This window comes from Salvelinus alpinus, chromosome 12 (genome assembly GCF_045679555.1).
Source record: "Salvelinus alpinus chromosome 12, SLU_Salpinus.1, whole genome shotgun sequence".
Taxonomy (NCBI): Eukaryota; Metazoa; Chordata; class Actinopteri; order Salmoniformes; family Salmonidae; genus Salvelinus; species Salvelinus alpinus.
The window spans coordinates 1,624,859-1,650,804 of NC_092097.1; the positions used below are offsets into that span (position 1 = coordinate 1,624,859).

Here is a 25,946-nt window from a genome sequence, read left to right on the forward strand (position 1 = left end):
TGCATTGCTTGTTATTCAAACTGTTAAAAAGAGAGGATCCGTTGAATGTCCATGTTAATCTGATTGTGTTTGATGAATGTTAGGTAATGTTGTATTACTACAGAGATGTTGGACTCATAAAGGCCCTGCTAGTCTAAGTTTTCAGTTATTACACGTGAATACATACATTTCACGTATGCACAACTGGAATACACTTCAATACCTTCTCACTTAGTTTGGGTACCCGTCTGTTTTTGCCGTCATGTCAAGGAGCATGAATGAATGTAAACTATCCCAAAAGGTGAACAACTGTGGCATCACAATAATGCTCACAGTATTCATATTATGGTTGATGCAATACTGATGTATGTTGACATTTGACGATTGAATGACGGTTAGCATGATATCGTCTTCACATTTTACACACAAAAGCCACACAGGAACTTATGTTATCACAATTACAGTTGAAGTTGGAAGTTACCATACACCTTCGCAAAATACATTTAAACTCAGTTTTTCACAATTCCTGACATTTAATCCAAGTAAAAATTCCCTGTCTTAGGTCAGTTAGGATCACCACTTCATTTTAAGAATGAAATGTCAGAATAATAGTAGAGAGAATGATTTATTTCAGCTTTTATTTCTTTCATCACATTCCCAGTGGGTGAGAAGTTCACATACACTCAATTAGTATTTGGTAGCATTGCCTTTAAATTGTTTAACTTGGGTCAAACGTTTCGGGTAGCCTTCCACATGCTTCCCACAATAAGTTGGGTGAATTTAGGCCCATTCCTCCTGACAGAGCTGGTGTAACTGAGTCAGGTTTGTAGGCCTTCTTGCTCGCACATGCTTTTTCATTTCTGCCCACAAATTGTCTATAGGATTGAGGTCAGGACTTTGTGATGGCCACTCCAATACCTTGACTTTGTTGTCCTTAGGCCATCTTTACACAACTTTGGAAATATGCTGGGGGTCATTGTCCATTTGGAAGACCCATTTGCGACCAAGCTTTAACTTCCTGACTGATGTCTTGAGATGTTGCTTCAATATATCCACATACTTTTCCTGCCTCATGATGCCATCTATTTTGTGAAGTGCACCAGTCCCTCCTGCAGCAAAGCACCCCCAAAACATGATGCTGCCACCCCCATCCTTCACGGTTGGGATGGTGTTCTTCAGCTTGCAAGCCTCCCCCTTTTTCCTCCAAACATAACGAAATAGTTATATTTTTGTTTCATCAGACCAGAGAACATTTCTCCAAAAAGTACAATCTTTGTCCCCATGTGCAGTTGCAAACCGTAGTCTGGCTTTTTTAATGGCGGTTTCGGAGCAGTGGCTTCTTCCTTGCTGAATGGCCTTTCAGGTTATGTCGATATAGGACTGGTTTTACTGGTCACATGGTCTTTATACTTGCGTACTATTGTTTGTACAGATGAACGTGGTACCTTCAGGCATTTGGAAATTTCTCCCAAGGATGAACCAAACTTGTGGAGGTCTACAATTTTTTTTGAGGTCTTGGTTGATTTCTTTGGATTTTCCCATGATGTCAAGCAAAGAGGCACTGAGTTTGAAGGTAGGCCTTGAAATACATCCACAGGTACCCCTCCAATTGACTCAAATTATGTCAATTAGCCTAACAGAAGCTTCTAAAGCCATGAATTCATTTTCTGGAATTTTCCAAACTGTTTAAAGGCACAGTCAACTTAGTGTATTTAAATTTCTGACCCACTGGAATTGTGATACAGTGAATTATAAGTAAAATAATCTGTCTGTAAACAAATGTTGGAAAAATGACATGTGTCATGCACAAAGTTGATGTACTAACCGACTTGCCAAAACTATAGTTTGTTAACAAGAAATTTGTGGAGTGGTTGAAAAACAAGTTTAATTGACTCCAACCTAAGTGTATGCATACTTCCGACTTCAACTGTACATTATCACCAAGTTAGCCGCCACACTGTGTATTCCAAACAATCCTGTTTGTTTTGGCTTCATCTTAAAGTGTAGAAATGCCCTCAATGTTTAAAAAAATTGAGGACACAAAACCTTTAAGGAAGTGGATACACCCTGAGACCTTGGAAAACTGACCAGTGATAATTCAATTGATTTTAAGTTATTAACCCATGATAATGATCAGCACAGCAAAATGAACTAGCATGTTTGAGGATCAGTAAAGGACAACTATGTGTACCATCGACTGTTAGCCAATGTGTGTCTTGTTCTTAAGGAGCAGTCATACAGTTACTTAGTGATGAAGTCTTATTTGGCGATACAAGAGTAACAGAGAGTAAGCTGTTGAAACTGCATGTTTGTTTTGTGAGATATTGTGAAAATCCAATGCCCCATTTTTGTTGCATTTATGACATATCTAAGAGCTGTATATGTGACAATTTTTAAGAATAATTTCAGTATGACAAATAAACCGTTGTTGCTGTTGTTTCTATTCTCTCTATTCTACTTTTCTATTGTTTCCTCTTTATTGTTTCTCTTAGTGGTTGACTCTCAGTTATTTTTGCTGCTTATCAGCCCAATATGAACATTCAGCTCAATCTGTGGACTTGTAAATAAGACTGGCCGGTGATAAAAGGGGTTATCTGATTGGTGGGATTGCTATAGGAAGGGGAACGCGGGCAGGGTTGGATTTTCTATAGTGTATTGAATACCTCTTGAATCATCTTTAATTCCTGATTTGTCAGTACCAGTCTGCATGACATCGTACTGTGGTAGAGAGTCGCTCCCTGAAGCTCATGAGGCTGAGAGAAAATGTTGCTCTTTTAAAGCAAATTTTCTGCAATTCTACACATATTGCAATGGGGGAGAGAGAAAAATGTTACGTTTCATACCTAATCTCATGCTATTCAACAATTTCTTTGCAATGAGGCTGAGAGAATTTTGCATTTTTAAAGCTACGTTTCCCAAATCCTACAACAAAAGTGTGTGCTGTTGGGGGTACTCGAGGACTGGAGTTGGGAAACACTGATATAGATGATGTCACCATAATGTCGACTGAATTATTTGTTTTCTACTATTTAATGAAAGGCATGCCTTTCTTCCTAGAACGGAGGCCATAAATATAAAGAAAGGGAATCTGAATCTGCACAAAGTCCTATCAAATTAAGTTGTATCAATTTCAAGTACTGCCATATTGTTTACAGTGGAGTGTAGTGAGACACAATTTTTTTTCTTTCCCCTGGTTAGCTTTTTCTGTCAGGGACTGTTTTGGTTACCGTATTGCATGTGTGACATATTTTGGGAATTGACCTGTTGCTAGGCAACAGTCCAAGGCCGGAGAGTGGAAGAGACACGACTCGAGCTAGCTATTTCTGCTAGCTAATCAAAGGCTGACAGTCTGACTTCATAGAGACCATCTAGTCTAATAGTACTCTCACACACCTAAATAATAGGTCCATTAGACTAGGTGGTCTGTAAGTAGTCAGCATGTGACGGTTAATGTGTGTAAACATGTATAGGCATAACCATAAATAATGTAGAGCAGTGCCTACACCTAATATGTAAGGCACTCCTAAAGATATGTATTTACTTAATAGGAAATATAATAAAACCCACACAGTATGGAGAACTGCTCAATGATTAAATGTCCATTGAAGATAAGAATTAAACACAAACAACCAATTACCAGTTACAAATTATTATTAAAAGGAAGACATGTCAACTCAAAAGTACACTCAATAAAAGTTCAAGCTTAAAACAAAGTGTAAATCAAACAATTATTATCTCATTTCAATCACATCTAAACTACCGTTCAAAAGTTTAGGGTCACTTAGACATGTCCTTGTTTTTGAAAGAAAAGCACATTTTTTGTCCATTTAAAATAACATCAAATTGATCAGAAATACAGTGTAGACATTGTTAATGTTGTAAATGACTATTGTAGCTGTAAACGGCAGATTTTGTATGGAATATCTACATAGGCATACATAGGCCCATTATCAGCAACCATCACTCCTGTGTTCCAATGGCACTTTGTGTTAGCTTAGTTTATCATTTTAAAAGGCTAATTGAGCATTAGAAAACCCTTTTGCAATTATGTTAGCACAGCTGAAAACTGTTGTGCTAATTAAAGAAGCAATAAAACTGGCCTTCTTTAGACTAGTTGAGTATCTGGAGCATCAGCATTTGTGGGTTCGATTACAGGCTCAGAATGGCAAGAAACCTAGAACTTTCGTCTGAAACTCATCAGTCTATTCTTGTTCTGAGAAATGAAGAATATTCCCTGCGAGAAATTGCCAAGAAACTGAAGATCTCGTACAACGTTGTGTACAACTCCCTTCACAGATCAGCGGAAACTGGCTCTAACCAGAATAGAACGAGGAGTGGGAGGCCCCGGTGCACAACTGAGCAAGAGGACAAGTGCATTAGAGTGTCTAGTTTGAGAAACAGACCCATCTCAAGTCCTCAACTGGCAGCTTCATTCAATAGTACCCATAAAACACCAGTCTCAACGTCAACAGGGAAGAAGCGACTCCGAGATGCTGGCCTTCTAACGCTAGCTGGCTGGCTCGCTAGCTAACGTTACGTGTATGATCTGTGTAGCAACATTATTCGTATCTCAGAGCCGGGTAGTAACGGTGTGAGTTGGGATTATGGTTCATTGTTTAGCTAGCTAGCTACATGTCTAAACAAAAGACTCCACTATGCAAGTAACCATTTCAATAGAATGTTCATGATGACACAGCGACAACTGCCGATAGACGTAGCTGGTAAATTCGCTCTGGCTATCTACTGAAATTTCAGAGCACTCTGTCTGAGTGTGACAGAGCGCAGAATAACTGACAAATTTACGAATGCGTTTCAGTTAATTAACCTTGGCAAAAAAGCGTAATACATTTTTTGCCTACAGCACAGTTGCAGTCATCAACGCTCTGGATAACAAAAAAACTGCCTAACCAGCTCTGCTAGGGCGAGTAAAATGGTCAGAGTGAGCTGTTCTCTCATTTGTGTCTGGAAGTAGCTAGTAAGCTAGCCAACATTAGCCAGATAGCTTGGGTGTTTGACTGCTGTTGTTGGGTCAAAACACTCGGATCAACCCTACTCCTCGGCCAGAGTGTCCAATGTGCGCGCTAAATACGCAGGGAGCGAAAAACTCTGAATTTACAAACAGACAATCTGACAAAGCTCAGAGTTTACGAACTCCCAGAGCACATTCTGGCACTACAGATTAAATTAGCTTTTAGTCTTGAAACTTTTGGTTGTTTAGTACATGGCCTCACATGTGAATCCTTAAAGAGGTGGGTGGGGCTAAGGCTTAAGAGGGTGTGAATGATGCTGAATGGGTGTATACAAAGACGAGCTCTCCAGTAGGTGTACCAAAACATTGAAGGGCCATTTTCTCAAATGTAAAAAATACACTTTTAAATTTTGATACATAAGACCGAATCGAGTCGTCGGTCACATTTAGAAAGGACCTGGTACCAGATTGTAATACCTAAGATTGCTCATTCTATACAATGGGGATCCCCTTCAAACCAATAAAAGATATAGCAAAGTAATATGGCACATGATACAAGGCTCAATTGAAAAGTTAAATCCCAGCTAACAACAAATGTTCCCACAACTTTAGAGGACATTCCCTTAATGTCAAATAGCCAGAACGTGGTTACCGTGGTCTCAGAATTTAAGATAGTAATGTTCTCGACACTTTTTCATGGGATCGTTGCAAGAACATTCATGTGTCCAGTATTCAGGGGTTTAGAGAATATTCAATCTACGTCCAACCAAACATACACAGAACATGGTTGCCATGTTCTCAGAACATAAGATATTAATGTTCTTGACATATTTCATGGATGGGAATGTTGCAAGAACATTTAGTGCCCCTAAAAATACTGCATTTTTACTGTTACCACACAAGGCCCTGATTGGTGAACCACTGATCCATTCATAGTTCTTTGTCTGTTGGCAAGGTTAGGGATACTCACTCACACACACAGTGCTTTTAAGGCTAGGGCTGATTTTAAGGTTTTACTGCCAACCTACAAAACATTAAATGGACTTGCTCCTACCAATCTCTCTGATTTGGTCCTGCTGTACATGCCTACACGTACGCTACGGTCACGAGATGCAGGCCTCCTTATTGTCCCTAGAATTTCTAAGCTAACAGCTCAATTTTTATGGAATGATCTGCTTATCGATGTGAGAGACGCAGACTCGGTCTCGACCTTGAAGTCTTTAGTGAAGACTCATCTCTTCAGTAGGTCCTATGATTGAGTGTAGACTGGCCCAGGGGTGCGAAGGTGAACGGCAAGGCACTAGCATGATGAACAGCCCTTGCCATCTCTGCCTGGTGTGCTTCCCTCTCTCCACTGATATTCTCTGCCTCTGACCCTATTACGGGGGCTGAGTCACTGGCTTACTAGTGCTCTTCCATGTCGTCCCTAGGAGGGGTGTGTCACATCGTGCCAGACTTTTTTGTGCTATATTTGACTTGAGTGGGTTGAGTCACTGACGTGATCTTCCTGTCCGGTGGTGCACCCCCACAGGCTCATGCGGTGGAGGAGAATTTCGTGGGCTATACTCAGCCTTGTCTCAGGGTAGTAAGTTTGTGGTCTGTTAATACCCATCTAATGGTGTGGGGACTCTGCTGTGGTAAAGCGGGTGGGGTTATATCCGGCCTGGTTGGCCCTGTCCAGGGGTATTGTCGGACATGGCCACGGTGTCCCCGACCCCCGTCTCAGCCTCCAGTATCTATGCTGCAATAGTCTATGTGACGGGGGGCTAGGGTCAGTCTGTTATATCTGGTGTAATTATCCTGTCTTATCTGGTGTCCAATTCAAATCAAATCTTATTGGTCACATACACATGGTTAGCAGATGTTATTGCGAGTGTAGCGAAATGCTTGTGCTTCTAGTTCCACCAGTGCAGCAATATCTAAGATGTAATCTAACAATTCCATAACAACTACCTAATACACACAAGGTTAAGTAAAGGAATGGAATAAGAATATACACATATAAATATATGGATGAGCAATGACAGAGCGACATAGGTAAGATGCAATAGATGGTTTAAAATACAGCATATACTGTACATGAGATGAGTAATGTAAAATAGGTTAAAAAAATTAAAGTGGCATTATTAAAGTGACTAGTGATCCATTTATTTAAGTGGCAAATGATTTCAAGTCTGTATGTAGGCAGCAGCCTCTCTGTGTTAGTGATGGTTGTTTAACAGTCTGATGGCCTTGAGATAGAAGCTGTTTTTCAGTCTCTCGGTCCCAGCTTTGATGCACCTCTAATGACCTCGCCTTCTGGATGGGAGCGGGGTGAACAGGTAGTGGCTCAGGTGGTTGTTGTCCTTGATGATCTTTTTGGCCTTCCTGTGACATCGGGTGCTGTATGTGTCCTGGAGGGCAGGTAGTTTACCCCCGGTGAAGCGCTGTGCAGACCACACTACCCTCTGGAGAGCCTTGCGGTTGTGGGCGATGCAGTTGCCGTACCAGTCGGTGATACAGCCCGACAGGGTGCTCTCAATTGTGCATCTGTAAAAGCTTGTGAGGGTTTTAGGTGACAAGCCACATTTCTTCAGCCTCCTGAGGTTGAAGAGGCGCTGTTATGCCTTCATAACCACACTGTCTGTGTGGGTGGACCATTTCAGTTTGTCCGTGATGTGTACACCGCGGAACTTAAAACTTTCCACCTTCTCCACTGCTGTCCTGTCGATGTGGATAGGGGGGTGCTCTCTTTGCTGTTTGCTGAAGTCCACGATCATCTCCTGTAACGGCAGCCTTCCTCCTCTTTGTCTGAAGAGGAGGTGTAGCAGGGATCGGACCAAGACGCAGCGTATTCCGTGTTCAACATATTTAATGACAGACGAAAAGTGAACACTTACAAAACAACAAATGTGGCAAAACCGATACAGTCCTTTCTGGTGCAGACAAAACACAGAGACAGGAAACAACCACCCACAAAATCCCAACACAAAACAAGCCACCTATATATGATTCTCAATCAGGGACAACGATTGACAGCTGCCTCTGATTGAGAACCATATTAGGCCGAACACAGAAACAGACAAACTAGACACACAACATAGAATGCCCACCCAGCTCACGTCCTGACCAACACTAAAACAAGCAAAACACATAAGCACTATGGTCAGGACGTGACATCTCCTTTGTTTTGTTGACGTTGAATGAGAGGTTGTTTTGCTGACACCACACTCTGAGTGTTCACGCACACACGTATGCTCCCTCTAATTCTCTCTTTCTCTCCCTCTCTCCCTCCCGGAGGACCTGAGCCCTAGGACCATGCCTCAGAACTACCTGGGATGATGACTCCTGGCTCTCCCCAGTCCACCTGGTTGTGCTGTTGCTCCAGTTTCAACTGTTCTGCCTCTCTGGAACCCTGACCCGTTCACCGGAAGTGCTACCTTGTCCCGGACCTGCTGTTTTCTAATCTCCCTCTCTCTCTCTCTCTTTCTATACCATTCCTGCTGTCTCAACCTCTGAATGCTCAGCTATGAAAAGCCAACTGACATTTACTCCTGAGGTGCTGACCTTTTGCACCCTCTACAACCACTGTGATTTTTATTTGACCCTGTTTGTCATGTATGAACGTTTGAACATCTTGATTAACAATCTGGCCTTAATGGCCATGTATTCTTAATGGCCATGTACACAGCCAGAAGAGGACTGGCTACCCCTCGGAGCCTGGTTCCTCTCTAGGTTTCTTCCTAAGTTCTAGGGAGTTGTTCCTTGCCACCGTGCTTCTACATCTGCACTGCTTGCTGTTTGGGGTTTTAGGCTGGGTTTCTGTATAAGCACTTTGTGACATCTGCTGATATCAAAAGGGCTTTATAAATACATTTGATTGCTTGATTAATCAAACCGAATCACATGGTTCCTTTATCGTATCGGAGCATGCATCTAGATATGTATCGAATCATCTTGAAAGTGAAAGATGCATATCCTTATAGTTTACCCATTACCCACCTTTTTTACCACTACATCACTGATGTTAATATAGATTCGTAAGTAATATTCTAATAATTAATCGAATAATACGATCATCTGTGTGCTCCATTGATGTCTGTTTGTGCGGAGCCTGAATAGTAATGCCTAGGAATGCAAATGTGAATGCTATGTAATTTGAGAAAAGAGATCTTTATGTAGAGTTGATGATTCTATGCAATTCATCATTACAACTGACTAAACAGTCTCTGATGCTACGTGTCAGTGTGAATCATTTCTCACATTTCCCCCCTTTCAGGGGTATACTGTTACAATGATATAGCTAATAGGCTATGTGTTTGTAGATAGACTGAGGTGAAAGAATTTACAGCAGCCAATGTGATAATGGCTTTTTGATAATGTTTTTGCTTTTCTCCAAATAGCATTTTTAAATTGTATACAAATTAGCCTGTACCCTTCCGGTTTTAGTTGGTAAATAAATAGTTCAGATGTATTTTATTAGCCTACCCTGAATGAATTGAAAAGATGCTGTTCAAGAAATTGCCTTAAGGTATAGGCTACAAAGCTGAGTATAGGCTAAGTAAAAAAGCAAGTGACACCAATAGCTGAAACAGATAGACTAGGACTTAATTTGCATATTGAATGAAGTGTCCTAAGTCAATGACATCTCTGACATCAATGCCTAAACATAGGCCTATCATCGACTTCTTGATATTTAAACCACTTACCCTAATCCATCACTCTTAGAAAGAAAATGTTATTCGGTCTTGTCCTTGTCGGAGAACTAGATAGAACCCTTCCAACCAGAAATAAACATTTTAAACGCCATATTTTTTCATAGAGGTTCCAAAGAACTAATCTCAGATGAAAAGGGTTCCACAGGGTTCCACTTTACCTTCTACAGGAACCCTACGGTTTACATGGAACCCTTTTCATCTGAGATGGAGTTGTTCTTTGGAACCCTATCATGGAAAAATGCTTTGGAAAAGGTTTTATAACATCTGATATAATTTTGTCAAGCCAATTAGTTGACATTATGAGGTCCTTGTACTGCTTGGCTAAATGGCAAAACCCGTTTTTCAAGTCCTTGTATGCAGGAAACACCCTTCTCAGAGTGAAATCAATTCACAGGCTAAATATTCTAAGCAGCGTATCTTCAGATGTCTCGACTTTGATATTAGCCTATTACATTGGTGGATGCACTAGGATTCAGAGATTGAGAAGTGGTAGGATTGCCATGGAAACTGAGGAATCAAGCCAAGGCTATGCATTATCTATACTTCCATCCCATCTCATATACACTGCTCAAAAAAATAAAGGGAACACTAAAATAACACATCCTAGATCTGGATGAATGAAATATTCTTATTAAATACTTTTTTCTTTACATAGTTGAATGTGCTGACAACAAAATCACACAAAAATGATCAATGTAAATCAAATGTATCAACCCATGGAGGTCTGGATTTGGAGTCACATTCAAAATTAAAGTGGAAAACCACACTACAGGCTGATCCAACTTTGATGTAATGTCCTTAAAACAAGTCAAAATGAGGCTCAGTAGTGTGTGTGGCCTCCACGTGCCTGTATGACCTCCCTACAACGCCTGGGCATGCTCCTGATGAGGTGGCAGGTGGTCTCCTGAGGGATCTCCTCCCAGACCTGGACTAAAGCTTCCGCCAACTCCTGGACAGTCTGTGGTGCAACGTGGCGTTGGTGGATGGAGCGAGACATGATGTCCCAGATGTGCTCAATTGGATTCAGGTCTGGGGAACGGGCGGGCCAGTCCATAGCATCAATGCCTTCCTCTTGCAGGAACTGCTGACACACTCCAGCCACATGAGGTCTAGCATTGTCTTGCATTAGGAGGAACCCAGGGCCAACCGCACCAGCATATGGTCTCACAAGAGGTCTGAGGATCTCATCTCAGTACCTAATGGCAGTCAGGCTACCTCTGGCGAGCACATGGAGGGCTGTGCGGCCACCCAAAGAAATGCCACCCCACACCATGACTGACCCACCGCCAAACCGGTCATGCTGGAGGATGTTGCAGGCAGCAGAACGTTCTTCACGGCGTCTCCAGACTCTGTCACGTCTGTCACGTGTGCTCATGTGCTCAGTGTGAACCTGCTTTCATCTGTGAAGAGCACAGGGCGCCAGTGGCGAATTTGCCAATCTTGGTGTTCTCTGACAAATGCCAAACGTCCTGCACGGTGTTGGGCTGTAAGCACAACCCCCACCTGTGGACGTCGGGCCCTCATACCACCCTCATGGAGTCTGTTTCTGACCGTTTGAGCAGACACATGCACATTTGTGGCCTGCTGGAGGTCATTTTGCAGGGCTCTGGCAGTGCTCCACCTGCTCCTCCTTGCACAAAGGCGGAGGTAGCTGTCCTGCTGCTGGGTTGTTGCCCTCCTACGGCCTCCTCCACATCTCCTGATGTACTGGCCTGTTTCCTGGTAGCGCCTCCATGCTCTGGACACTACGCTGACAGACACAGCAAACCTTCTTGCCACAGCTCGCATTGATGTGCCATCCTGGATGAGCTGCACTACCTGAGCCACTTGTGTGGGTTGTAGACTCCGTCTCATGCTACCACTAGAGTGAAAGCACCGCCAGCATTCAAAAGTGACCAAAACATCAGCCAGGAAGCATAGGAACTGAGAAGTGGTCTGTGGTCACCACCTGCAGAACCACTCCTTTATTGGGGGTGTCTTGCTAATTGCCTATAATTTCCACCTTTTGTCCATTCCATTTGCACAACAGCATGTGAAATTTATTGTCAATCAGTGTTGCTTCCTAAGTGGACAGTTTGATTTCACAGAAGTGTGATTGACTTGGAGTTACATTGTGTTGTTTAAGTGTTCCCTTTATTTTTTTGAGCAGTGTACTTAGGTCCAGCTCTTTTCAATAACATTGTGCGAATAACATTTTCTACTATTGTTATCATTGATATAGGAAAGTCTAAAGGATTATGGCCTATAAAATGATATAAACTACCAGGGAATTAGGGCTAATTTGTTACTGTAGCTAAAGGCATAGACTATAGCCAGGCTCAATTCAGTTTGCATGTTTACAAATTACAGTATCTCTATATCATCATGAATTCCTAATGTCATGACATGGCCCTCTTTGGGTACAGCGAGCACCCCCCCCCTCTCTCTCTCTCTCTCTCTCTCTCTCTCTCTCTCTCTCTCTCTCTCTCTCTCTCTCTCTCTCTCTCACCACCTCTCTCTCTCTCTCACCACCCCTCTCTTCCCCCTACACCCAGGCTCTGTTATCGAAGGTCATAAATTCCTAGAGGAGTCTCTCTCCTCATGGCCATGCAGTATAGAGAGAGTGAGTTTCACAGGAGAACAAAGGAACCTCTTCCACATCACAGAACTTGAGAACTGAACAATGTCCATGTTTTGGAGAATGTGTACACGGTCGGGGGAGAATCCAGCTACGACCGGTCCATTTCGTTTAATGTTTGTGAAACTCATGAGAGACAATACAGCCACATTACCATAACTCTGTTCATACAAGAGTCTCAGTTGTGAGGTTTGCATCTAATTGTTGTATAAAATGAATGAGTAAAGATGAAACTATTTGTGAAATTATGTAATGTGATTTTAAACTGTTTATTGAAGGAAACTCCAATTCCCTTTGGAGTTTAACTAAGTCATAGGCCCGCCCCATGAGTACAGACATTGATCTTGCGTCATGGGACAGCCCTTTCCTACTGTTCTGGATATAACCCCCACCTTGGGAATTTCCCAGTAGACCAGTACCTTAATCACAGAGGGAGCTAAGTTTTGAGTAGAGACCATGCGTACCTCAACCATCGAGGGAGCTAAGGTTGTAATGGTTGCTGAATCTTTGAACCATACCACGTGGTTAAACTCTGAGACTATCGATCCGACAGAATAAGAGCTACTCTTCGATACTAATTACTAGTCTGCAGCTAGTAATTATGTACCCGTGAATGCGAGGACCGACAACCGCCGACACATCTATTCTATAAGAATATTTCTGAATGGGACTCTGAAGTATCCATTCTAACCACGGAAGAGAGAGAGAGGGCGGACGAACCGTCCAACGGAAAGACGGCAACAAGCAGCAACAACTGCATCATAGCAAGATAAGCCTAAAATAAAATATTTGGCCTGTTGTAATAATGTGATAGTCTTGGACTTAGAGCAATGTATAGGATACATCATCAAAATCATCATTTTTTCCCCTACCCTGAAACAAACCAACAACAAACCAGGTAGGCCTAAATGAAATGAAATCAAATTTGATTGGTCACACACATTGTTAATCAAGCTTGATATTAAGGGGGTAGGAGGAAGAACATACAACTGGATAAAGGATTTCTTGTTTGGAAGGTCGATCCAGGTGAGGGTGGGGAAGTCTCTCTCAGGCAGCTACATGGTGGATAATGGTACACCTTAGGGGAGTGTGACTAGTCCTCTGTTGTTCTCAATCATGATCAATGATGCTTACTCTCAGGTACAACCGGACATTGGGAGGTCGTTATTTGCAGATGATGGGGCCTTATGGAAGGGAGGAAGAAATGTGCCATATATAGTCAGGAAGGTACAGGAAGCAATTGATGAGGTAGAGCGGTGGGCATTAATGTGGGGATTCAGGTTCTCTGCAGAGAAAACTCAGACAGTGTTCTTTACCAGGAGGAAGGTGGGAGATGAGGTATGCTTAAGGTTATATGGGAGAAACGTGGAGAGGGTGGGGGCCTTTATGTTCCTTGGGGTATACTTTGATACTACGTACTACGGTGGGAAAGTTTAAGAAGGTACTAAATGTGATGCGCTGTCTGACAAGGAAGGACTGGGTGTGCCTCATTGAAGAGCATTTATGTTGCATTGATCCGATCTGTAATAGACTATGGAAGTATAGCATATGGTTCGGCAACCCGTCCGTCATTGGAAAGGCTAGATGTCATACAGGGACAAGGACTCAATAGTGGGGCGTTTCGGACTTCCCCAGTAGCTGCACTACAGGTGGAGATGGGGGAAATGCCATTGCAGATCAGGAGACAGCAGCTGGCAATGAATTATTGGGTCAGCCTACAGGGACATGGGGTGTCTCATCCTGCGAAAGGGATTTTACAGGCATGCTGGGAACATGAGTGAAGACAGAACACAAGCTTTGGATGGGTGGGTAATACCCAGGCGAAGGAGATGGGACTGTATGGAAGCTATCCATGTGAATCCATCATGGCTACTCCCACCTCCAGTAGTAGATCTAGATGCATTGGAGAGACTACAGAAAGATAGGGAGGGTGTTGATCCATCTGATTGGAGAGACTAGGGAAAGATAGGCAGGGTGTTGATCCATCTGATTTGTTTAGGAGAAGTCTTGGTACTGTGTATCAGGATTTTGTGGCCATTTACACAGATGGTTCAAAAGATCCAAGGACAGGACGTACTGGGTAAGCATTTGTAGTGCAGGAATGTGGGGTGAGAGTCAGGAAACATATTACAGATCATCTGGCTGTATATATGGCGGAGATGATGGCCATACTGTTGGAGGAAGTTAAGCCAGAAAGAGTAGTTATTTGTTCTGATTCATGTGCAGTGCTAAGGCGTATCCAGTCCTTTATATCACGTAGCAGACAAGACCTGCTTTATGAGGTGCTACAAGCCCATGGCAGGTGTAAACAAATGGGTATACAGATAATATTTACATGGATCTGAGCTCATGTGGGGGTGGAGGGGAATGAGGCAGTTGATGTACTGGCTAAACAAGCACTAAGTAGTGGGGATGTTGATGTGGTAGTTTCAATGAGCAAGGCAGAGGCAAAAAGCATGACATGGACAGTGATGTTGGAGAAATGGCAGGAGTAGTGGAATAGAGATATTAAGGGCAGGCATTTATTTCAAGTACAGAGGAAAGTTAGGGAGGGGATAACGGCAGGAAAGGACAGAAGAGAGGAGGCTGTATTTCCAAGATTAAGGGTGGGACAGAGCCAGCTGAATAAGATCTTACATGTGATAGGAAAGCATCCAACAGGAAAATGTATTGCCAGGAAACAGAGACTGTGGAGCATGTATTGATACAGTTTGGACATTATTGGAGGGAAAGAGAGATGATGAGATCTAGTATAAGGGAAAAGGGGATACAGGAAATTTATTTAAAGACTATATTGAGTAGAACGTCATTAGATATAGCCTCAAATATTTTATATTTTTTAAGAGCAACAGGGCTGGCAGGTAGGATTTAGTTTCTCCCTGTCTCTGGCCCACACTCCAGTACAATAGGTGGCGGTAATGCACCATAACGTTGGATGCCAACTGACGATAAACCCCACCGAAGAAGGAGAATTCGCGTCTCCTTCCTTTGTAACATATCTGGAGGGGTCAAGCTACCGCTTCTCTGACAGCAATATTGGATAAGGATCAATAGAATAAAGCCTGAAAAATATTTGACGTTATTTAAAATTTGGAACTATAGAATTATTGACCTCATAATATTTATTATGTAGGATACTATATATGTTTTTAGCACATGTATTGGGTTCTTACTAGTGAATAAAATAATTAGAACATAATTTACACTAAGGCAAATTTGTTACTATCTATTTATTTTTGTTTTGTAATTGAAATGCTAAAGCCAGAGATACTGTATAATGTTTAATGACGAGATGGTCTAGTGTCCGTCCTGACAATGGGAGTTGTCTGCTATAGGTATCGGTTTGCTTATCTCTGTATTCCCGCGTGGACAGAGTTTGACGGGAGGGGACCCATCTGGCGCCGCCTCTTCCTCTCTGGGATTGCTACGCAGTCGTCTAGGCAGCAGCAATGGAGTCCGTCAAAAAAACTATCAAGAATGAACCTGGAAATTGACAGGTCTGTTTCTATTCTTTGTATAATGTGTTATTCAAATACTTAGCTTCAACCGCGAAATATTAGCTATGTATAATCCAATTGGACAAGTTGTTACAAACTACTATTTCAACACGATTGTTTTAGCTAGCTATGCAAGTAAGCTAGCTAGTAGCTCGTTAGCCAGCTAACGTTAATTATTAACCGAACAACCTAACGTTCGCTAGCTAATATATCACTCGTTTTGGTGATATATTATCAAAATAAATCTTTCACAGCATGTTTTTGGATTTATTCAGCAGTTTTTACACAATGAATTACGATACCATTGGAAATTAATGTTGGAAGTTAAATGTTTAACGTTACTCCTAAAACTTAAGTTTGACATTACAGTATAATGTTCTGTCACTGTTTCCTGTTGACAAGACCTTTTGATAAATAGTCCAAAGTCAAAACAGTTTGAACGTGTCCAAATCAATAACCAATATGCAGAAACAATACGTGATATATCGGGAAACCTAAAATGTACTATGTATTTTTTTAAACAAGCACTTTGTAAACTGCACACGCATTAAACGTTTGACAATTGGCAATAAATCACTTAACGATTTAGAGGGAAAATCCGGTTGTATGCACTGTTGAAACTACTACCATTCAAAAACCACATGTAGCCTAAATTTGATATTTTTACATGACGGGTGTACACTAGACACGAGCTGTGTTCGAATACTCGTACTAAACGTACTATTTGACGTAAATTGAGCATGTAGTATGCTTATTGGTTAAAGTATGGATAGAGTTAGTATGCCAAAAGTTCCCCAATTTTTTTCCCCCAGCTTTATTTAACTAGGTAGGCTAGTTGAGAACAAGTTCTCATTTGCAACTGTGACCTGGCCAAGATGAAGCAAAGCAGTAAGACACATTTCCTTACTTTTTGGGCCCATAATGCAATTCTAAAGAAAATCGATGTGGTTTCACGTTTTCAGATTTGAAGAAAATGGCGGAATATATGCAGCCGAAGTCCGACGAGAGTGGATACAAATGAATTGCATTAACTAATTATGACAAATGTTAAGAAAATGTTGAGCAATATAACAAAAGTAATGACTTAATAATTATTTACGCTACATGTTATGTTGGCTGACAATGTGTTGGCTACGCTATCCTTACGAACCGCATAGCATACATATCATTACAGCAGTAGGTACTACCGGTATGTTAGCTAGCTAACGTAAACTCACCCCATTCCGTACAAATGTGCGTAACCGTAACATTCAAACGAGGCTACAAAGAAAACTAATGGGACTGTAGCGACTGTGTTGACTTCAAAATCGGGGGTGTGAACTAGGTTTCTATTCAAGCGTTGATCGACATGGTAATGGCTCTATAGTATTGGAGAAAAGTTGAAAAAACTGACCCTCCGTTACATCTTGACACGTCATGTCGTAACGTACAGCACGCATAAAGCAACTATTTCTGTCTTACAATCTCTCTCCACCAGGTGTAGCACTTCTCTCATCGTTTAAAAACAAGAAATGAACAGTGACGGGGGTAAGGGGTGGATACCTAGTAATTTTTTTCGTCATCATTGCATGCGATCATCATTCTCAAAGCCGCTGTTTACTTCTAAGATCACTTTACCACCGCCCTAAAAACCCGATTCAAATTCGACACAAACCTTCAAATAGGTATGTAATGACACATTATATAAACTCCTTATAGTGTTTTATTTACATTTTAGAGGCAATAAGGTGATAAGTTGGACAGATCGAGTGAAAAAACACTGTCCTTCTCACTATCACGCATTAGTTTCACTTCCCCACCCGCCATTTTTAAAAAGACCCGACGGGGCTCATTGCCTGCTTGAATTATGCAGAAACGGGCAGTGTTTAGGTCATGTAATTGATTTTGTTGGAAAGGGGAGAAATATTGCTTTACAATGGTATTGACATTACAGTTGATCTGGAAGTATTATGTTTTTGGGGCGCTAAAATAAGGGCAATTGTACGGACCAAGGCGATGTACGAGTTTACGTTACCTCGTTAGTTGGCTACTAATACATTGAACTAGCCAGTATATTAATTATATGCTATTTAACTAACTACCCAACGTTTATTGACTTGATTATTCACGTCATTCTTAGCTAAGTGGTGTAGTCGTTGTGCGTTGTCAATGGACATACATTCGCTCTGGCTATTTACTCAATTTCAGAGCACTCTTGTCTGAGTGTACCAGAGTACAGAATAACTAATTAATTTACGAACGCTCAACACCCGTTTAATATGGCACTCCAGATTGAATTTACGAACACAAAAATGTCTGATTTGTTATGTTAACAAGCTAGCAAGAGGTTTCATAACAACATAATCAATTTCCGGTACACAGGTGTAGGGCTGGTATGCTCAACTGAAAAGGTACCGTTTGTTTACAGTACATTAAAATTAACTAATAGTATATAGTAAATAGTATTTTAAGTGTATGTATGTATACAGTATGTTAGTATGCGTATCCGAACACAACCAGGGTGTCACACACTACAAGATGCTTCACTTCTTCGATGGGGTTTAACAGCAGTTGACATCCAATAAGTGTTGCATTACCGCCAGCTACTAGACTGGAGTATAACTTCCTTATACTTTGCTTGAAAATAAACAAATACCCTACCATCTAACCCTATAATCAGTAAAAAAATCCAATCTTACTGAAATGTTTGTCACTTGTTGGCCTATCCCTCTACTGGTTCAGATCTACTACTCACACCACTCCTCTCAGGATCCCTCACCCTTGACCCATCTTCCTCTACTTTCTTCACTGCCTCAGCATACGACAACTTCTGCACAACTCTAACCCTGGAAACCTCAACCTGTCTCTCTCGCATCGGACATTTCTGATCCCCAACCCCATGGGCACCCTTACAATTAACACCTACCACTACTTTCCCCAATACTACACATGCCTTTATCTCATGCCCTTCTGCACACTTCTCACACCTAGGAACCTCCCTCCCACACATGGCTGCCACATGCCCATAAGCTTGACACTTGTAACAACATAGTGCTATCGTCACAAAAGCTCCTAACATCACTTTGTTGGGCAAAGAATCAACATCAAAAGAACAGACAACAACTCTTCTGTTCCACCATTCTGCGTCACACCAAACGACGAGCATCATAAACACCGGGAATCTTCTCTTTCAGTTGGTCAACCTTCACATTTACTGCTACCCCAGTAATAAGTCCTTTCAATAGCGCCCTTTTCTTGAGAGCAGAACAGTTCACATCACTTGGCCCCATTAGTTTAACGCTGAGTGCCTGCTCCCTCTGTCCAGAAGAAACACAAACAATTATCACAAGACCACTTCTGGTTAACTTCACCGATTCCACAACACCCGACATCCATCCTGAAACCACAAATGGACCAGCCAAAAGGCAAGGGTCCACTTTTTCCCAAAATTTCACTCCTACCGTCAGACTCATCTTTATCCTGACCCTTGGTGCAAGCCTTGGGCTCCGAGAACTTCACCACACCTACCTCCTCCGATACTTCGCCCTCACTCTCTTCTATTTCTCCCCCTGTCTTCAATCCGGCGTAAAGCTTATTCTGCTTACACTTTCTACCATTCCTCTTTAACAAACCATCTTCCTTCTGCCATTTTTATCAACGATTCTTTACTTGGTCATGAGGATTCTCTATACCACCACACTGTCTCTCAAAAACAGTCAGACATTCATGCGTCCAATACGGAGTTAATTTCTAGCCAACATTTTGAATTGAGTAACGTTGCTTGTGAACAGAGCTGTAATGATTTGACACTTTGGTTAAAGGCAAGTCCAAACGCATACTGGTAGTCATCGCGCATACTAGTAGTCATCGCTCCTGCTCGAGAGTCTACACATTCTGGGTGAAGTGAAACAATATCTCACTGGCTTCTCTGGCAAGCTCTCATTGTCTTGCTGATCATCGTTCTTAAAACATGTCATTGCACACCTCACACTACAAGAGCATTGCAGATTTTGTGCCAATAAAATCAAACGTTTGAAAATATCGGGATGTCTGGGATTGCTCAAAGACGCGATCGGTAGCCCTCAAATTGCGTCTCTGACCTGCTCACATTAAACGAGCGTCGGTGACAGCCGCGCCCCGAGTTTGCAACGACATGGGGATTTTGTCTCCGATCTCAAACTTGTCTGTGACAGCTAAATCAGGACCAAAATCATGTCGTGTACACCCGGCTTTAGAGGACGACCTGGAGATGACGGTCAGCTACATTTTGCAATTTAGCATTTTGATACGGGTATCACCAAAGCAGAAAGAGAAAGGAATCACTGTTTTGTTAATCACTCATCGATTATGTTCAATAGCGCAAGAGGGGGGAGATTAGGTTGCACGTCCTGTTAAAACTAACATTGCTCAAAAACCACAGGAATCAGGGAATAATGACAGGTAGTGCTGAAAATAAGAAAAACATGGATTTCGGTTTGAATTATTTGTTTTGACATTAAATGTACTATGCATTATGTGCGTTGAATGCTGTAACACAGAATAAAACAATTAAAAGTGCAATGATGGTAGTGACTGCCCATTGCTGCTCATTGCTTATTAATCATAATTTATTCACCTTACTTTAATAAAATATTTGTTTTATTTGGTGACTTTGTTTCATTCCAAGTTCTCATTTAGAGCTGCTGCTTATGCTGTCTGACAAAATCACAATTTATAGTATTCTTCAAAGTTAAATAAGGGATACTTTTATGACTGTTGAATACAAACTATCAATCACTTAGATAATGTATTTTCAGGCTCGCGAAGCAACTGCTTTCTATCCCTGTCAATCGGGCGCCCGCTCTGAAGTTTAAGGGGGCACACAGTGGATTATGGTCATTGTAGTTAATTACCACGTTTTCTGTGCTGAACTATGTGGAATATTGGCCTGTTGGAAACTACAATTCCCTACTACATCGAACAGTTCTGCACATCGAGCTCACAGGAAAAACCCAGAACTAAATGTAATTCAAATAATTGAACCGACTTCAGTCAATTATGTGTTTTAAAAGCCGAAAAATAACAGACATTTTGGGTTAATCGCTCAGCACTAATCACTGCTTAGAGGACAACTTGTAGAAACACCTAGCTACATTCTTAAGTGTTGAATTTTGATTAAAATGGGTTGCCAATGCGGTAAGTGTAATGCAACACTTTTTCTGTCCATCAATATCAAATTGAAATCAATAGAACGGGGTAAACGTTTGGGTTGTATGCGCTCTTAAACTAAAACTAATCAAAAGCCACACAGAATCGGAGAATAATTTTTACATCACTAGTTAGAAGAGAATTTGTTGAAGACAGTCATCTAAATTCTAGAATGGCATTGGAGATTTTGGGAGGCTGCCGAAACGGGGAAGGAAACAAATCAGTTGCTTTATTAAACTTTTATTTAACGAATCATGACCCGTCATAGGATCTGAACTAGGGCTGTGACAATGCCAGTATCGCAGTATTTCTTTCCAATGCCAAAAAGGAAAACAGTGGGTTTTAAAGAATCTTTATGTAAAATATCGTGTGCTATAGCTTGGAAAAGAATAAAGGTGACTCTGGATGACAACATGTTTCCAGCATTAGGGCTGCTTTCCTAAAGAATCCGCTTCGTGTTTTGTTTCCTTGCCATGGTACTGAGTATCGACATACTGGTATCGTCCCTGCCCTAATATCAACGGTTGTCTGTAATTTAAGTGATAGTTTGACTCTCAAATCGACGTATTGATGTGTGGCCATTCATTCCCATTTGAATTCGAAAAATGACAACAGAGTTCTAAGTCCTGCGAATACCAGTGTACACGACCAAACCAATGGTACAAAACCAAAGATTTGTTTTAATCCATAGATTTTGTGTAATTGAGATGACTATATTCTTTTATAGTATCAACACCAATCTGTGGTAAAAAGTATGTGTATTTCCTGTAATTGGTTTGTGGTGGAAATGTTAATCTGCAATTTAGTAACACGTTCTGTCCACCATAGGGACATTTTGCAAAATATAAGAATTCAATGTCAAAAGAATTTCCAATTAGGATGATTGTAAATTAAGCACCCTCACATATTTTTACAACAAAGACATGAATTTCTTACTACTTTAACCATGGAGAGAGTTAGAAAATGCTCCTAATGACAATTTAACCAGGTGCTCTAGACTAGAGCATCCATAGTCTGTGCAGCAGGCTGAATGTTTGATGTCCCTACTTGTTTTCTTCTTGCAGCTAGCTAGCTAACATTATAGTGTTACTAACTGCAGCCAGTCAACCAAATCAACCCCACCATAGTTAACTTGCCTTTAATGCAATGTAAGATAGTTGTTGTGCTCGATCTAACCCAACATATCCGTAGCGTTAGCTGCTTGGGCCCTTTGGGTTAGCAGACTAGCGTAGCTGGATGATGAGAGCGTGACCAAGTTGAGCTATTTTTGCATTTGCAGGGAAATATGGCTAACTATGTCCTGTCAAAGAGAAACGTATAACTGATGCTTGTCTGCAACTTTTTATTTACTGTATCCTTTCCTTTTTTTAGGCCTAACCTGAAGGTAAACGGTTACAACCTGCTCCCACGTCACATCTGCCGTGGTTAGGAAACCCCACTGTGTGTCATTCCATCTAGCCCTGTGGCCAACTGATTGAGTTTGGTGTGATTTCGCTTCCCCCTCGCAGACAATGTACTGCCTTCAGTGGTTGCTCCCAGTCCTCCTCATCCCGAAACCCCTGAATCCGGCCTTATGGTTCAATCACTCAATGTTCATGGGCTTCTACCTGCTCAGCTTCCTTCTGGAGAGGAAGCCATGTACCATTTGTGCCTTAGTGTTCCTGGCAGCCCTGTTTCTCATCTGCTACAGCTGCTGGGGAAACTGTTTTCTGTACCACTGCCATGACTCCACACTGCCAGACTCTGCACACGACCCCAGCATTGTGGGCAACTAAGAGGATCCCACTGACACTAGGAGCACACGGACCCTGGACAATCTGTATCTAGGCTGTGAATAAAATCCCCCAGTTGACTGTCGAGATGCTGAGAAACCTAGACAGTGTCCCGATTCTCATCCCCTCTGCCCTTAGTGTGCACTTGTTCACTTCCCTTCATGGATTTCAAAGGAATTGACTGTTGCAAAAAATAGGGTGGTAATTCCCTCCAATGATTACACAAATCCAGTGCTTTTAAATGCATGGGGAGGAGTGCATATGTAAACTTTCCAGAAAATGCCCTATCCTGCCCATCTCCCTCCTCACTACTGCCCTCCACCCCTGCCTTTATCCCCTGGTCTTGAGTGAACGTCCACTACCCTGGACTCACATTTGCAATGGTTGCCTTTTATAGTTTTCATATGTTATGTTAATACATCGATTTTAATTACAGAATGCTGAAAGTTTCCAAAGGGTAGAAATTGTGTGTGTGTTAATCAGCATTTTCACAAGTCATACTATCAATATGTTATGGTAGCAGGAAGGTGAACATGAATATCCTGCGTCCTTGTTGAGCTTTATTGATGTCGAGAGTAGAAGAGTGATGTGAACCATCTTCATGTCACTTCCCCTGCAGAGCTCAAATGTTACCACAGCCTTTTAATTTATTAAAGTTCAACGTCTGAAGGCGCTATCACTGACCATGATGCGGGAGCCTCGTGTGTTTTCTCGGTTCTTCTAGGCTTTATGTCAACTGCAAGTTTGATCAATTGCCCACTATCTGCATTTGAGCGAGTGAGAATGCCTCATGACTAAGAAGGAAAGGCTCAATATTGTTGGTGAAAGATTTTTTTTTTTTTTTTAGGGTTCACAATCTCAATATTTGAAAAGACAAGTCCGCTTTTATAAAGTTTATTATGAAAGTAATTGAAATGAGAAGGTTAATTACTGCGTGTTGTCTGGTGCTGGAGGGCAGACATTGAATTTTATTTTAAGTTGGGCCATATAGAGACTGCTGAACAAGCTAATGAGCTTTTGATCAAAATGTTTTATATTATTTTTAACTCCAGCCCAGTGTGAGACCCATCACGGAAAGGTCACCATTTTGTAGCTGGCTGTCCAGTGAACCACAGGCCTAACAAAATGTTCACATCATTTAGCCCGGTCTGGTTTTGAGAACTTTTGACAATGATACTCAAGTCAATTGTATTATATTCTGTTAGGATGCTGTAGCTAATGACATATTGTTTGTCATTAAAATAGGTTAGATCATCAGTCTCGATTTGCTCTTTTGTGAAGATTGTGCTGCCAATGTTATTTGTAGGCTACATTCAATACATGGGAGGTTTGTATTGCAAATATTTGCATTAGGTCTGTCCCCGACTAAAAAAGATCTTGGTAAACCGAGAGTCGTCTGTTCTTTCGACCAATCAATTGACTGCAGTTTTTTGTTTTTTCCATATATAGACACACTCTGTGTTTTAATAAAATCAACTATACGCATTGAGCTTGTCTAATGCGTTAAGCTTACAGTTTGATGAAATAAGACGAATGCCTCGAGGGTGCCAGAGATCGACATAACCAGAAGGGGAAAAAACGTAACCTGACCCAACTATTCTCCTGCTGGCTTTCGCAGATTCTGCAATTACTCTCCTGAAGTTGCCAGCAATAGGCTACATGAGGAGTTGGCAACCTTTCTCATTTTGAATGCCAATTTATCCTACCATTTCTACCAATCTGTGCCGTTATGGTTTTCACATTTTGTAAAACAGTTTCATTTGATTAATGACGTCTTCATATCTGAAAATCCTTGTCATGTGGTTAATCAAAATTCGATCCAAATCTAAATTAAAATGATACAAAGTTTAAAAAGTAACTTCTATTGCCATTGCCAACTATGTAAAAATAGCCTACATAAAGCTAACAAACATAAACATTGCAGTCTGCAGGTAGAAAATATCCTGATAAAATAAATATCTTATAAATCACATTGGCTACACATTGGCTGTCTGCAACAACCTTGAAACATTGTATAAACTAAGTTGGTTCCAGCCCAAAGCTTTCCCTAGCGAGCTTGCTACATTGTGTAAAATATTCTGGGCCCTCTGTTTCCCTGCCAGTGAGCTAGGTACCGACACAGCTGTAGGCTATTTGCTCAAGGGATAAGAAGCAGTGCTTGACTTAGGCAGGAGCACCCAAAATGAGTACCCCGAACCTATTTCAGTATGTCAAGCACTGATAAGAAGCAATCAGGTAGGCCTATTTTATGATGTTTCCACTGAGTCAAGCATTCACGAGATGCAATCAGGTAGGCCTATTTTACGACATTTCCACTGGATCAAAGCATGACATTTTTCGCTTTCACGCTGAGTGGTTATCGGAAGGGAGAGAACTGGAAAGATTTTTCAAATATGCTGAGGATCTATTGTAATTCTCAATGAATTTAAAGCATCCTTTTCTTGCTGTTTGAGGTGAAAACAAAGTTTGAGAAGCTCCACGGGTCATTAGTAGTGGTGCTTTATTTGATTTAACCTTTAACTAGGCAAGTCAGTTAAGAACAATTCTTATTTACAATGAAGGCCCAACAAAAGGCAAAAGGCCTCCTGTGGGGACAGGGCCTGGGATTTAAAAAAACAACAAAATAAATGCAATATCATTATAGGATAAAACACATCGCAACAAGAGAGAGAACACAACACTACAGAAAGAGAGACCCAAGACAACATTGCAAGGCAGCAACACATGACAACACAGCATTGTAGCAACAGAACATGGTACAAACATTTGGGCACAGTTCACAGCACAAAGGTCAAGAAGGTAGAGACAACAATGCATCACACAAAGCAGCCACAACTGTCCATAAGAGTGTCAATGATTGAGTCTTTGAATGAAGAGATTGAGATAAAACGGTCCAGTTTGAGTGTTTGTTGCAGCTCGTTCCAGTCGCTAGCTGCAGCGAACTGAAAAGAGGAGCGACCCAGGGATGTGTGTACTTTGGGGACCTTTAACAGAATGTGACTGGCAGAACGGGTGTTGTATGTGGAAGATGAGGGCTGCAGTAGATATCTCAGATGGGGGAGTGAGACCTAAGAGGGTTTTATAAATAAGCACCAACCAGTGGGTAGGGTAGTCAGAGATGACCAGTTTATAGAGTGCAGTGATGTGTCCTATAAGGAGCATTGGTGGCAAATCTGATGGCCGAATGGTAAAGAACATCTAGCCGCTCGATAGCACCCTTACCTGTCAATCAGAAATACTATCAGATCC

The 25,946-nt window shown here is 41.5% G+C and overlaps 1 protein-coding gene and 1 long non-coding RNA gene across 2 annotated transcripts in view; one reads left to right on the top strand and one right to left on the bottom strand.

The window, feature by feature from the left end:
• The window catches only part of LOC139535353 (uncharacterized), a 62,214-nt gene that overhangs the window by 25,258 nt on the left and 11,010 nt on the right, over window positions 1-25,946 (bottom strand). The gene's annotated exons all lie outside the window — the stretch shown is intronic.
• Window positions 15,609-23,386, top strand: LOC139535352 (apoptosis inducing factor BLCAP). Its single transcript, XM_071334679.1, has 2 exons — window positions 15,609-15,759; window positions 22,297-23,386. Exon 2 carries the CDS (start codon window positions 22,437-22,439, stop codon window positions 22,698-22,700), a length of 264 nt encoding a protein of 87 aa, XP_071190780.1. The 5' UTR covers window positions 15,609-15,759; window positions 22,297-22,436; the 3' UTR covers window positions 22,701-23,386.